The following is a 15,406-nucleotide window of genomic DNA, read 5'->3' on the forward strand; positions in this document are numbered from 1 at the left end:
TGAAGGAACGAGTAGCATAAGGTGAGATCAACAATAATGAATGACATTAAGAAAATCTGGAAATAGGCTCAATAATCTCATAATAACATAAAATCCAAATACTTAGAAATCCTTATAAATGAAGTCATCGTAATCATCATCATGGTCATCATAGAAATTATTTATCTTTAGCATCATAAGAACTTTTTAATCATGAACTTCTAACATTCTTGGAGATAAGGATCTTATGGAATTCATCTATCATCATCATCGTCATTGTCATCATGGGAAACATCTATCTTTAGCAATAGAGGAACTTTGAGAATCATGAACTTTTAGCTTTTGAGAATAAGGATGTTATGGAAAACCATCTATGGGTCCATAAGAAGGGAACCATGCCTTTAGAAAGAAAGGGACTAGCCTTACATACCTGGAAGATAATTTTTCGACTTCCAACTTACTTCCTGTCTTGCAATTCACTTAAGATCATTCGTAATCTCGTAATCTACATATCCAACCATTCATACTATTATTAGGCTTATCATCATATGCTTGTCTTAAGCCCTTAATTTAAATCCATTTTGAATCTGCCAAAATTCGGGCAGCATCTCTCCTGTTTATATGCCTAGCCCGAAATCACAATACTAACAACCAACAACAATAACAGCATCAATAACATCATTATCAACACCAATATACTCCATAAAACATCCACACGATGTTTTTTCCAAATTTCTCAACTAACCAACTTGTTATACGACTATTTAATACTTTTATCTTCGTAAGTAAACCGAAATCAATATCAACAAGAAGAGGTTCGTACCTTATTCTTGCTCGAGCAGCAATGGCTTCAATATTTTCCTTGATTTCAAGCCAAGATTCACCGCAATATGCTACTATAATCACAACTATCTACTATCCTACTTTGAATTTTGAGATTTCACTTGTTTTACACTAAATTTTAGTGGACGGAAGTGGGGAGAGTGATCCAGAGGGTTGGGGCTGTGTTTAAGGGGTTGTTGGCTGAAAATAAAGGGGCAAATCCCCTTTTATAATGTTCTAGAGTCGGTTTCCACCGACCTAGAATTTGCCCTTCGCGTTCACGGCCTTACGTCACATAAGCGAAGGGTTGCTGAGTCTTCCTCTTTGCGTTCGCGGCCCTTGGGTCGCGTTCGCGCAGGGTAATTTCTGCCCTGTCAGTCCGTCTTAAAATGCTCATAGCGTTTGACACCGATGTCAGATCGGTGTGCGGTTTGTTGCGTTAGAAACTAAACTTCCTAAACTTCAAAAAAATTCCTCATATACTAAAAGACATTCTTTCTCCAAGTTAGACTAAAATTTCCCCTCGTATTTTCTCAAAATTTCCAACAAACTTAATTATCTTGATTCACTTACTCTCGAATCCTCCCATAGCTTATTATATGAACTTAAACCCTCATAACCATAAGATTGGCGCATATAATCTCATATATTCTTGAAGGTAACTTCAGTGTCCATACTTAAAACAATCAACGCTTATAAATCTCAACGCACAAAACTACAGGGTGTAACATAGAATTCCCTAACCCAGTTGCAGTTAATATCCCCCGGCTCCTCGACTAGTAGACCCCAACCCATGTGATGTAAGCATTAGTAAAATTTTGGGGCCAGCTCTTCCACCTGGTCCATGAGAAAAGCTGTTATACCTCGCATTTTATGCGTATTCGGAAAAATCGGGAATAAGTCGAAATGGTAGGAATTGAGGTTCCAATTGGATTCTACTTAGTGTGCATGGGATGTTTAAGGAAATATTGACGCGGAAATATTAAGGAAGGTTAAGGACATTGTAATGTATTGATTTTGTTTGGTTCATAAGTTGGCTATGGAAAATGTAGATGTGGAAATATCGGAAAAGACTAAGGGCAAAATTGGAATGTCGGAAAATAGTTTCATGAATTACCAAAGTATGGGCTAAGGAAATTGGACTTGGAAAATTAAAAAAAAATAAGGAGCAAGCTTGGCCCAAGTTAGGGTCATCTGGCCATCTTGGAATTTAAAGAAAATGATCCAAGCCCAAGCTAATTAGTCATGTGCATGGTCATGTGATTTAATAATATAAAAGGGCAATATTATGAAAATCTCTAGAAAATTCAAGACAAATTGAGAAAGGAGAAAGAAAGAAAGATGAAGAAAAGGGGAAGGCCTATTCGGCCATGACATCAGGAAATTGTTCCCATGAAATCTCCTCCCAAAAATTATTTTCTTGCTATATTCCTACCAATTCAAGGTCCCTCTACAACGTGGTGCAACTATTTCGGAAGATAAGTCGTTGGTTTTATCGATTCAACACTTTGGACAAGTGAAGAAGTTGGAAGAAAAAGGTAAGAATTCATCCCTTTCATTTATGTTATGAAGGTTTGTTTGTGTTGTAGTATATGTAAATGAGAAGAAAATATAGAAATATGGAAGTTTGCATGGTGGAAGTAAAAGCATGCAAGTGGTCGTGCATATGTGTTGGTGTGTAATGTGATTATGTTGAATTTAAAGTTGAGCCGTTTTCATTCAATCGAATTGAACCCAATTAGGCTCCATTTGACTAGATTGTCTTTTTGACATCTAAACCTTGTACAAATCTAATCCGATCACTCCAACACACTTACTAATGATATTTGAATGAACGTGATTTAAGTGCGCCACCTCATTTGACCGAGGTGGGCCCACTATTTCCGATTTTACCCTTCCGTGTTTATGACTTGTCTTGAGCGGCTTTAAAGGAAACGTTTTAACTACTCCTCTATTTATTACTTAAAAATCGTTTTAAATATTCCGTTAAGTCCTATGATGTGTTCCGTATCACAATCCGAACGTTCGTCCCCGACATAACCTCACCGTGATGTCCGAAAGGTACGTACTATGCTTCCGTCCGATTTCATCACTTTGATTTGTCATTCGCTATGCCTCATTGAGTCTCTGGAAATATATATGTTATTTCTATTGCATTAGTTTCTCACTACTCCACTCGTGGATGCCTCAATATTTCCCACACTGAGCCCGGCCAGGATATGTTCTCAAGCGTATTCCCTCGCATTGTTCGCCGTGCCTCGGTGTGAGGGGGCGGTGTATGACATGTACATGGGTCCGAGTATGATGTGCCATGTACATATATTTTGATATCCGATTATGTGATGTGATGTGGCCATTTGGTATGTTATGATTTGTTTGGAGATATTCCCCACTACGAAGTATGATGTGTTTGGCGCGGAGACGGGGCGCCATGTTCGTTCACCGAGTCCCACAAGCGGGGCCGGCTTTGGCATATGTTTTCGTATGTATCATTTATGTCTTTGATATGCATTTTGATTCCCTATGTATCTTATGCTTCCTCCGCACATTCGACCGATGTTGATTTTATTTATTACGTTCTCTCGCTTTACATATTCGATACATTTTCCGTACCGACCCCTTTCTTCGGGCCGCGTTTCGTGCCGCGCAATACAGTGCGACCGATTTGTGGATCCGTTGCTTAGGTTATGCGCTCACTCGGTTGAAGTGCTCCTTTGTCCGAGCCCGTATTTTGGTATGAAATTTCTGCCGCATATGTACGTAATTACTGCGGGTACGGCGGGGCCCCGTCCCGTCATATGATTATGTTTTGTTCGTAGAGGTCCGTAGACATGTGGTGTGGGTTCGTATATGTTTCGTGAGATTTGTGTACGTTTAGAGTTTATCTATGTCTTTGACGGCCTTATCGGCCTTCGTGCGGCATGCCCGCTTGTCCTTGTTAAATTATTATTTCGTTTGTCTTTAAAATTTTGCTAGTTTAGGGTAAGGTACGTATGAGTGCCCAACTAGGGCACGAGTCGCGGCACTACGGAGTTGGGTCGTGACAAAAGTGGTATCGCAGCGGTTAGGTCCTCGGAATGTCTACGTACCGTGTCTAGTAGAGTCCCGTTGTTTATGGTGTGAAGCGCGCCACATTTATAAACGGGAGGCTACGAGGCATTTAGGAATTGTTGACCTTCTTTACGTCTTAGATCGTGCAATAGAGCCGAGTCATAGGAAATAAAATTCCTTGCGTGAGTTTTGCATACGGCGGAAAATGGTAAGTGGTGACGGGAAAGGTCACACGGTGTAAGTTCGAATATACTTGTCCCGTTACCGAAACGAAGGTCCGAATGGTTAGAGTGGGATGCGAAGGCTGTATATTTTGTACATGCGGTATTATGGGTATTTGCGCACGTATTTCGAGTAATAAGGATTTGCAAAGGTGACCACCGAAGGTCGAGAAGGGTAAAATAGTAATTGTACAAGAAAGGACGTGTTGTGAATATGCCTCGGGATCCGTAAGGCCTCGATTAGCCTCGTATTATGTAATAAAGGTCGTGTGTGGAAATGGACGTGATTATACCGACATTAAGGGACTAGAATCCGTCGAAGTTGCGAAGTTAAGCGTGCTCGGGGAGGAGCAATTTTAGGATGGGTGACCCCCCCGGGAAGTAATTGAAAAATTTTGCAAACTTGGAATTTAAGGGGATGAATGAGAAGTTATATAGACCTAAGAAAAGTTGGGGAATTATGACCTAAAGCTTAAGGAAACGATAGAGGGTTGCGACAAGAATATGGACAGAAAAGAGTCGTGACGGTATGAATGTAGTAGGTAAGACCATGGTGGGAAAAGTACAAGAAATAAATGGAAATTTGGGGCGACCTAAAGGAAAAGGAAGTATGTGAGCGCACGCGCCTGCATTGCTGCGGATCGGAGCAGTATTAAATGGGAAAAAGAAGAAAACGCAATATCGCGGGGAATTAGTGGAAAGTTCGAAAAGCGATTGGAAATGTTTGTAAGTAGAATGGTGATGAGTGTACATAAATATGTATGCGTATGACTTTCCCCTGGTAATAACGTTGATCCAAAGGTGAGCCCAGTGATAAAATGTTGCAACTAACGGAAGGTATTACAAGACGGGACACAAGGGATGAAGTGAAGGGTGAAAAACAAATGTTACGGACTAGAGTGACCTCGATTGCGTTACAGTAGTGATTGGAAGAGTTCCAACATGACGATATTTGGAAAAGCAACTGAGCAGGGATATTGAGAGCAAGGAGATTGAAGTATTGGGAGGAATTATGGATAAGAAATATAATCAAGTAAAGCCTTCGAGGGAGTGGACAAAGTGAGGTAGGAAATCGGTGTGTAAGAAATGAGAAAAACAAGTTGCAATCAAGCGAGAAGTAAAACGTGACAAGGAAATTTGCATAGGTCTCTAAAGTAGTAGTAAAGGTAGCGACCCCGAACGCGATTCGTATGCCATATTTCCGCGCCTCCGACTTTGATAAAACTCGTCTATTATATCCCCTACATTTCGAATCTAATTATGTTTCTATCTGCTATACCCCTATACGTCCGACTCTGACTACAAACCCGTCTGATACATCTCTGTACGATTGACTCCGACCATGAATCTGTCCGACATACGTCTGCACGTCTGACCTCGACTACGAATCTGTCTGGTATATGTGCCGGTACATCTGATTCTGACTGTGGGATTGTCCGATATGCTTCTGCATGTCTGGCTTCGATTTTGAGTCTGCCCAAGATAATCGTCGGAATATGATTCTGTCTGTTGTACTTTCGTGCTTCCGATTCCGGATATGCCTCCGCCCGACGTCCGTTTGATCTTCTGATTCTGACGAAGATTCGGTTCGCCGTATATCCGATTTAAGACCCCGAACAGCCCTAGTAAAGAGATGTCGAAGAATGACAGAGGAAGTTAAAAGACGAAGGCCCTTATAAGTGCTTTGGTCAAGCTTGAGTATGCGTTTGGAAAGGAGGAAACCTCCCCGAAGTGCTATGAAGCCCCATAAGGTCAGTTGAACATTCGAGGACGAATGTTCTAAAGGGGGGGAGGATGTTACACCTCGCATTTTATGCGTATTCGGAAAAATTGGAATAAGTCGAAATGGTAGGAATTGAGGTTCCAATTGGATTCTACTTAGTGTGCATGGGATGTTTAAGGAAATATTGACGCGGAAATATTAAGGAAGGTTAAGGACATTGTAATGTATTGATTTTGTTTGGTTCATAAGTTGGCTATGGAAAATGTAGATGTGGAAATATCGGAAAAAGACTAAGGGCAAAATTGAGAATGTCGGAAAATAGTTTCATGAATTACCAAAGTATGGGCTAAGGAAATTGGACTTGGAAAATTAAAAAAATAAGGAGCAAGATGACCAATTAGGGTGGCCGGCCATGCTTGGAATTTAAAGAAAAATGATCCAAGCCCAAGCTAATTAGTCAGTGCATGGTCATGTGATTTAATAATATAAAGGGGCATATATATATGAAAATCTCTAGAAAATTCAAGACAAATTGAGAAAGGAGAAAGAAAGAAAGATGAAGAAAATGAGGGAAGGCCTATTCGGCCATGACATCGAGGAAATTGTTCCCATGAAATCTCCTCCCAAAATTATTTTCTTGCTATATTCCTACCAATTCAAGGTCCCTCTACAACGTGGTGCAACTATTTCGGAAGATAAGTCGTTGGTTTTATCGATTCAACACTTTGGACAAGTGAAGAAGTTGGAAGAAAAAGGTAAGAATTCATCCCTTTTATTTATGTTATGAAGGTTTGTTTGTGTTGTAGTATATGTAAATGAGAAGAAAATATAGAAATATGGAAGTTTGCATGGTGGAAGTAAAAGCATGCAAGTCAGTGTGCATATGTGTTAGTGTGTAATGTGATTATGTTGAATTTAAAGTTGAGCCGTTTTCATTCAATCGAATTGAACCCAATTAGGCTCCATTTGACTGATTGTCTTTTTGACATCTAAACCTTGTACAAATCTAATCCGATCACTCCAACACACTTACTAATGATATTATGAAGGGAAAACGTGATTTGCGCGCGCCACCTCATTTGACCGAGGTGGGCCCACTATTTCCGATTTTACCCGTCGTGTTTATGACTTGTCTTCGAGCGGCTTTAAAGGAAACGTTTTAACTACTCCTCTATTTATTACTTAAAAATCGTTTTAAATATTCCGTTAAGTTATGATGTGGACCGTATCACAAATCCGAACGTTTGCCCCGACATCCGTGATGTCCGAAAGGTACGTACTATGCTTCCGTCCGATTTCATCACTTTGATTTGTCATTCGCTATGCCTCATTGAGTCTCTGGAAATATATATGTTATTTCTATTGCATTAGTTTCTCACTACTCCACTCGTGGATGCCTCAATATTTCCCACACTGAGCCCGGGCCAGGATATGTTCTCAAGCGTATGTCTCTGCATTGTTCGCCGTGCCTCGGTGTGAGGGGGCAGGTATGACATGTACATGGGTCCGGAGTATGATGTGCCATGTACATATATTTTGATATCTGATTATGTGATGTGATGTGGCCACTTGGTATGTTATGATTTGTTTCGGAGATATTCCCCACTCTGAAGTATGATGTGTTTGGCGCCGGAGAAGGGGGCGCCTATGTTCTGTTCACCGAGTCCCATAGCGGGGCCGGCTTTGGCATATGTTTTCTGTATGTATCATTTATGTCTTTGATATGCATTTTGACTCCCTATGTATCTTATGCTTCCTCCGCACATTCTGATCTGATGTTGATTTTATTTATTACGTTCTCTGCTTTACATATTCAGTACATTTTCCGTACTGACCCCCTTTCTTCGTGGGTGCGTTTCGTGCCGCGCGGTACGACCGATTTGTGGATCCGTTTGCTTAGGTTATCTTGCTCACCGGTTGAAGTGCTCCTTTGTCCGGAGCCCGTATTTTGGTATGAAATTTCTGTCGCATATGTACGTAATTATTCGGTACGGCGGGGCCCCGTCCCGTCATATGATTATGTTTTGTTCGTAGAGGTCCAGAGACATGTGGTGTGGGTTCTGTATATGTTTCGTGAGATTTGTGTACGTTTAGAGTTTATCTATGTCTTGTGACGGCCTTATCGGCCTTCGTGCGGCATGCCCACTTGTCCTTGTTAAATTATTATTTCTGTTTGTCTTTAAAATTTTGCTAGTTTAGGGTAAGGTACGTATGAGTGCCCAACTAGGGCACGAGTCGCGGCCTACGGAGTTGGGTCGTGACAAAAGCCCTCCCATGCAGTTATCCCTTAGTCTGCTGCTCCATGTAGCGCCTCCTGTAAGTATGGGAAACGAACCTAACATAAGCGGGGGTAGTGGGTGGTTGTTGTTGTTGTGGTTGTTGTTGTTGTTGTGGATTCGCCATAGCAAAATAAGAGAGTTAGCCTGTAAAGGGAACATTGAGTTAGAATAATGTGGCACAAAGAATAGACAGTTGTAGACATGCATGATTAAGTTAAAAACCCGATCTATTTTTGGTTCATGAGTTTCTGCCTCAGGCAGCTCCCCTGTGGCAGAGCCACCATAGCGGCAAGGGGACCGCCACAGAGGACATGGCTCCGCCATGGCAATGCATCGTCGCTAAAGAGGGCTCGCTATAGCGAGCAGGTGTCTGCTACAGCGGACATCTTCCAGCGTTGGCGGTCCGTGCCCAGCGACACCCCGAGTACCACAGCGGTACCGCTATAGCGAAAGGGGGTCCGCTTCTCCACCGAGAACACCCTCTGGCCCAACTTTTAGAAAACCCAAAATTTCATAATATTGTCCACATTTTTGGCAAGGATCAAGTACTATGATAGCATGCATGACTTTTACAACCTATCACATCCTATTTCAACAACCATGAGCACTAAAATTTTATGCAAAATCATCAAAATTGCACCTCTACCAAACAACCCCACCCCAACATGAACTACCCCATTTTAAAGCAGATCTTTAGTATAAAGTGATGATAGGATAGTGTGAACGATGAAATAACCTTCCATAACCTAAGAACTGCTTACCCGAAGAAATCAAAAACTCTTGTTCAAAGAACCCAAAATTTTGCTATAATCTAGCAACTTAGGCATGGAAATTTCAAAATAGAAGGCCATAATCAAGTTGTAGGATAATGAAAGGGAGTACACACATTGAAATAGTTAGAGATCTGCAAGTTTTTGCTCCCAAAGGTGACCCTTGGGTGATAGAGAAATCCTTCTTTTTCCTTAGTGTTTTCAGTAGTGTAATGAGAAATGGAGAGGGTAAAGTGTTTAAAAGGGGAGTGAGGAGGAAGAAGAGAGGTCTAAGAAGATGAATAAGGGGAGAAAATTTCATGATAAGTGGGAGAGTTTTAGTTATGGAGAGTAGTGAGTTGAGGGGTGAACTGTTCACCCCACCTTTAAATCTACCCGATTACCGCCACAGCGGTGGAGCGGCCACTGCGGCGGTATCTCTATAGCTGTCCACTGACCACTGTAGCGGGCCGTGCATTTCCCTACAGCGTTGTAATTTTTCCTTTTTCGTTGCGATAACCGGAAATCCTGCCTCCTAGAGTGTAGGGGCTAGGAGTGTGACCCTTACCCCATCCCACGCCGTTCAGGGATGAATAGTGGTTTAATTAGTATCTGGTGTAATGATCCGCCTCGTTAATTAATATTTTTCAAAACCCATACCCAATCTAGGCCGAAGATCTTAAATGGTAAACCCTATGAGGTGTTTAAAAGATTAATAGTGGGAAAAATCAGTTTTGGAAAGAGTTTAAAATCGTGGGCCGGGTGAGCCTGGTCCGCCACAGTGGTCTCGCCATAGCGGACATGGGGCCGCCGTAGCGGTCTTGCTATGGCGTAGCGGCGGACATTGCGGACCAGTAGGCGCATTTTTCCATACTTAGTTTTATATTTCACCCTCCCTTTTAATAAAAGACCCTTCAAGGCTGCTATTAGGTTTTACATGAAGAAAATCCTTGATACCAAGAAAAAGAAGCTCCTCCAACATTCTCCATATCTTCCCTACAATTACCATCTCGCGTGGATTCGGACGAGGGCTAGGAGAGCGAGTACTTCATGAAAATTCAAATAGTTGTTCGTCATCGAGGTAGGTTGTGGTTTACTTGCGTTAGACTTTGATTAGCGAATCGTATACACGTATAGAATTGATAGGAGAATGCATAATTAGGTCTTCGGACACGGATTTTAGATGGATATGTTCATAATTCAACGGAAGTTTATGTGTATCTAGTAACTAGGGTAACAACGAGTATATAATTGGGTACTGAGTTCTACAATTGTTGATGTTTATGCGTTACGGATAGGAAGTTGATTACTTTGCATTGTTAAAAAGGGCTATCCCGTAGTTTAGAGAAATTATTCCCATGTATATTTAATTTTCGCATTGATTGTCGAGTAAAATTCGTAATATTCATTACGGTTGTCCATTCGTGTCAATCAAAAAATGGTTGCATTTGGTGAGTTGGAACGAAGGCATAATAGTGTACACCGCCAAGTGCATATTTTATGACATTGATTCATTCTTTAGCATCATTGCTATATTTTCATGTGATTATGGAACAAGATAGGGAGCAAAAAGTCTGAGTAAGCATCTATTAAGTTATCCAGCATTTATGGCCGAGTTGGGTTGAATATACGGTACTGCTTTTTAATCAATCATTGTAAGGGATGCAAAGAATATATATATATATATATATATATATATATATATATATATATATATATATATATATATATATATATATATATATACACACATGAACAGGCACATTTGACTGGGGGTGAGGATGTGGCCTAGTTGTGAGCTCGGGTCCGAGGAGTGAGTCCAAAACGAGGGTACATGGACACCATGGGTCCCCTGTAGGTCATGACTACTGGGCAATGACACCAGTTAGCATGTTTGTACAGTGTGCATTTGGTCATTGCATTGAATTGCATTACATAACTTCATATCCTCATATTACATGTTGTCATTCTATTACATTACTCTGTGCATCTCCTATAATTGTGTAGTACTTTCTGAGGGATTCTGATCATTCATGAATGTGTTGGCGTAAAAATGAATTGTTAAGTCTCATAGTTCTGAATTTAGTCGGATGGATTTAGAGAGTTCCAGTGTTGACGGAAGTGTGCGAAGTATGTTCCGAGCATGCATCATACTCTAGTGAGTGAATCGGGTAGAAAGCTCTAAGGTTAATAATCAAGAAGTAGACGTTAGTGTAACAAGGAGATAAGACTTAATTAATTGGCCCTAAAAGGAAATACGAAATAGAGCTACTTTTGACTAGTCGGATAACTGGTAATACTGTGGAAATAAGAGAATTGAAAAAACTAGGAGTAGAGAGGTGAATTCGTATTGGTGTAATTATCGATAATGGGTGTCTTGAGGGCGATCGTTGACTTTTCTGTTTATCTTGTTGATTTTATATTGTGTTGCGTGAACCAATTTTGGTCGATGATGCTTACCAGTACATGTGGTGTAGTGATACAACTCTTGCTACATCTCTCTTGGGTGTAGATGTGTTGCAGGTCATTACTTGAAGTTTCTCTTAGTGAATTTCTGGACATCTTCCTACAGCCTTGCTCATCTCATTCCAGGCAGAGTCTGTGTGGATTATTTTGTTTTATCCTTGTGTAATTGGAGCTCTTGTACCTGTCTAGACTAGATCCCGGGGATTTTTTTTCAGTTTTCTTGTAATGATAACTGAGTTCTTATGAAGTTTTATTTTAAATTATGATTATAAATTGCATGACTTGTAATAACAACGCGTTGGGTATTGGGTTGGTTGGCAAGGGTTCGCCTATTAAGTAGTAATATGGTAGGTGCCCTCACGGCCCGTAAGTTGGGTCGTGACAAACTTAGTCTCAAAATCTGTCCAAATAAGCAATCTTATTTCAGTCCAAATTTGATGTTGGGCTTCATGCCCAAAAGCAGTCCATTTTACAGATTTTCCAGGTCCAGATTTATCTTTTCCATATCATGAAATATACAAGTTTTCATTGAAGTCTAATTTCAGTCCAATCTAATGCTAAGGTCTAAATGGAAAAACAATTATACATTTTTGGCTTAGAAAATTGTCCATCGGTGGGCTTAAGGCCCAAAATTAAGTTTGTTCTTATTTTTTCGTTTCCAGATTTTCACAAGGGGCGGAAGGCCCAAAAATACAAGTTAGTTTCATATTAATCACACCCTTAAACCAGTTTTAAAATTTTGAAAGGGAAAACTTAAGAGGGTTAAATACCAATTTCATGCATATGTTAGAGATTAGCCAATTTTTTAAAATGATTCAGGTTAAAGCATGTCCAAAGAGACTTAAATTTTTAGAAAAATGAGTCAAGTATCGATAATCATACCAGATCGAGGTTTATCCGAATTTGAAAGTGTTTTTGAGCGTCTTCCTAAAATACTAAGTGTTTTCCTAAGTCCTACACATACACAAGGGTTTCAATATTTTTTTCAAGTGTTTGCAATTACATACACATATGACATAGAAATGTAAAATAAGGGAGAAAGGAATAGAATTGAGCTGGTGGGCGTACCCAAGCCCACCAGTATCCATTTTTACTCATGGATGGGCCTTCAATAATGTTAGCTTCCCTTTCTTCATGTTTTCGGACTCGATCAAGGAAAATGGTTGGGCCTCAGGCCCAATAGGCTTATGCAAGTAAGAAACTACCCGAGCAGAAATCCCATGCAACACAAAGGGGAAACAGAAGGTAACAGTTAGAGAGTACCTAGGCCTTAACCACTAAATAAATAGGCCAAGCCCATTGGGAGCCACCTAAGGTGCTCATGATCTTTCACTTAGACACCTCAACTTAGGGGTGTTTCTATTGAACACATACACTCCAATTAGACACTTTTTGTATAATCAGCCAAATATGTAAAGTGAGTGTAACACACTCGCCGATGACGTCGCAACGTGACAAATTAAATAAAGACATGTGGCATATGTATTCAAAATAATTATTAAAAATAAAATATGAGTAGAAGCAATATTTTTACACTATTTAGTTTTTTGAAAAACAAAAAATAAAGAAAAGAAACCCGATCCACCTCCTATTTTCTTTAACCTCCATTCCCCTTCGCCATAACCACTATTTCGCAGCTTTCAATTGACTCCAAAAAGAATATCAAGTGTGGATGGCATGTTTGCTTTGAATTTTACTTTTATAACTACAGTTTCTTTTCTTCTTCTTGTTTTTTTTTTTTAAACAAAAAAGAAAGGCCCCGGCGGTGCCTGTAACTGTACAAGTCATTGCGCACGAACGAAGAGTTTGGGGTCACTTTTTGTTCTATAATAATAATTTTACTCTAGTGTGAACTTATGGATGTTTTCAAGATTAAGTCTTAGTGTGAATTCTCTTGAATGTAAATTTACGAGCTTGGGAGGAGAAATTTAAGTAGTTAACGAGACGTAAAGGTTTGTTAAGGCTAATCCTTTCTTCCTAAAGGCATGATTCCCTTATTGTGAACCTATACATGATATCCATAATATCCCTATTCGTAGAAATGCTAGAAGCTCAAAATTCTCAAGGTTCTTATGATATTGATGATAAAAGTTCTCTATGATGATGATAATGATGATGATGATGATTCCATTTCTAAAGATACCAAAGCATATAGCTCTGAATGTTCTCATGATATTGTTGAGTTGTTCTATGATTACTGATTGTACTGATTGTTGTTGGTCTCACCTTACGATAATTATTCTTTCAAGGTGGGATATAGTGATGATGATGATTCCATAACGACATATCGGAGGTTGCCGACCATACGTCACTCCGATAGATTTATAGCTTTTGTTTGGGCTCTCATGCATGCTTTATCTATATGTATGTATTTTCTCACACCGCGCCGCGCTATAGTCGGCCGGACAGGCACGTAAATGTGCGCACCATTGCAGTGGGCAGATTATGATGTTACCCTGGATGTGGGATGCCCCGGATGCGGGACGATATGATATATGGATCGGGCTGCACGTTATATATATGTATGTATGTATGTATAAAAATGTTTTTTTTAAAAGCTAGGCATGCATGACATCCGCCTTAAGAGGCGTTCAGATGTACATGTTATCTCTCTTATCTTATGTTACTTTTCATATCTTTATTATGTTGTTATTCATGTATTACATACTCTGTACATTATCCGTAATGACGTCCTTTTGCTTGTGGACACTGCGTTCATGCCCGCAGGTAGGCAGGGAGAAGGATCAGATCCCTAGGAGCTTCATCCGCGGTTACACAGGAGCGCTCCACTTGCTTCGGAGCTGCAGTCTAGTGGTACTATTCTTTTGTGTACGTATTCGGGCACGATGGGGTCCTTTCCCATCCTTATGATGTTATGCACTCCTTGTAGAGGCTCGTAGACAGATGTATATAGTTAGATGCTCCATAACCTTACCAGTTCATATTTTTGTACATTAATTTTTTCAATTTTGTCGGCTTGTGTATATATATATATATATATATATATATATATATATATATATATATATATATATATATATATATATACACACATGGGCATAGTTGATGATGATCATATGGATGAGCTATTGTTTTTGTGGATTCATACCCTTATATATTGTAGTATTCATAGGTTATCTTTCATGGTCCACCTAGAATGATAATGAGAAGCATGTTAAGAGGTGCTCGGTAGGTTAGCTCCAAGTGCCCGTCATGGCCCTTAGGTTGGGTTGTGGCATTTGCGGACCATGTAAGGACCTTGCCAGCTGGGAGCGAATTTTCCTTTATATTCATCTTGATGTGGAAAAATCCTTTTGAGCACCAGTTGCCCGATTTGAAAGAGTCAAGCCTTGACTCGTTTGTTGAAGGCTCTCGCCATCCTTGGGCGGTATAGTTGAACGTGGCATACGGCAACCATCCTTTTCTCGTCGATTAAAGCCAACTGGTCGTATCGAGATTGGACCCATTCAGCATTATCCAGCTCAGCTTCTTGAATGATTCTCAAAGAAGGTATCTCAACTTCGGCAGACATGACCGCTTCAGTACCGTAGAACAACATAAATGGAGTTGCTCCTGTTGAAGTTCTGGCCGTAGTACGGTATCCCAGTAAAGCATAAGGCAATTGCTCGTGCCAACCTTTGTAATTATCAGCCATTTTCCTCAATATTCTCTTGATATTCTTGTTGGCTGCTTCTATGGCGCCATTCATTTGTGGCCGGTAGGCCGTTGAGTTTCGGTGAGTGATCTTGAATTGCTCACAGATATCCTTCATTAGATGGCTATTCAGATTTGCTCCATTGTCAGTTATGATGGACTCGGCTACACTGAACCGGCATATGATGTTGTTTCGCACAAAGTCAGCTACCACTTTCTTTGTCACCGACTTGTAAGACATTGCTTCCACCTATTTGGTGAAGTAGTCAATGGCAACTAAAATGAATCGGTGGCCATTTGAGGCTGCGGGTTTGATGGGTCCGATGACATCCATGCCCCAAGCAACGAAGGGCCATGGTGAGCTCATAGCATTAAGCTCACTTGGTAGTACTCTGATTAAATCACCGTGGATCTGGCATTGATGGCAATTTTGCACATATTTGCAACAGTCACTCTCCATAG

The 15,406-nt window shown here is 40.3% G+C and overlaps 1 protein-coding gene across 1 annotated transcript; it reads right to left on the reverse strand.

The window, feature by feature from the left end:
* Nucleotides 1–14,633: 14,633 nt before the first annotated feature.
* On the reverse strand, nt 14,634–15,185 carry LOC132057793 (uncharacterized). Its single transcript, XM_059450397.1, has one exon. It carries the CDS (start codon nt 15,183–15,185, stop codon nt 14,634–14,636), a length of 552 nt encoding a protein of 183 aa, XP_059306380.1.
* Nucleotides 15,186–15,406: the final 221 nt, after the last annotated feature.

Source organism: Lycium ferocissimum, chromosome 5 (assembly GCF_029784015.1).
Source record: "Lycium ferocissimum isolate CSIRO_LF1 chromosome 5, AGI_CSIRO_Lferr_CH_V1, whole genome shotgun sequence".
NCBI classification, from domain to species: Eukaryota; Viridiplantae; Streptophyta; class Magnoliopsida; order Solanales; family Solanaceae; genus Lycium; species Lycium ferocissimum.

Coding starts and splice junctions, on each gene's coding strand:
- LOC132057793 (XM_059450397.1), bottom strand. CDS start 15,185: ATGTCTTACAAGTCGGTGACAAAGAAAGTGGTAGCTGACTTTGTGCGA.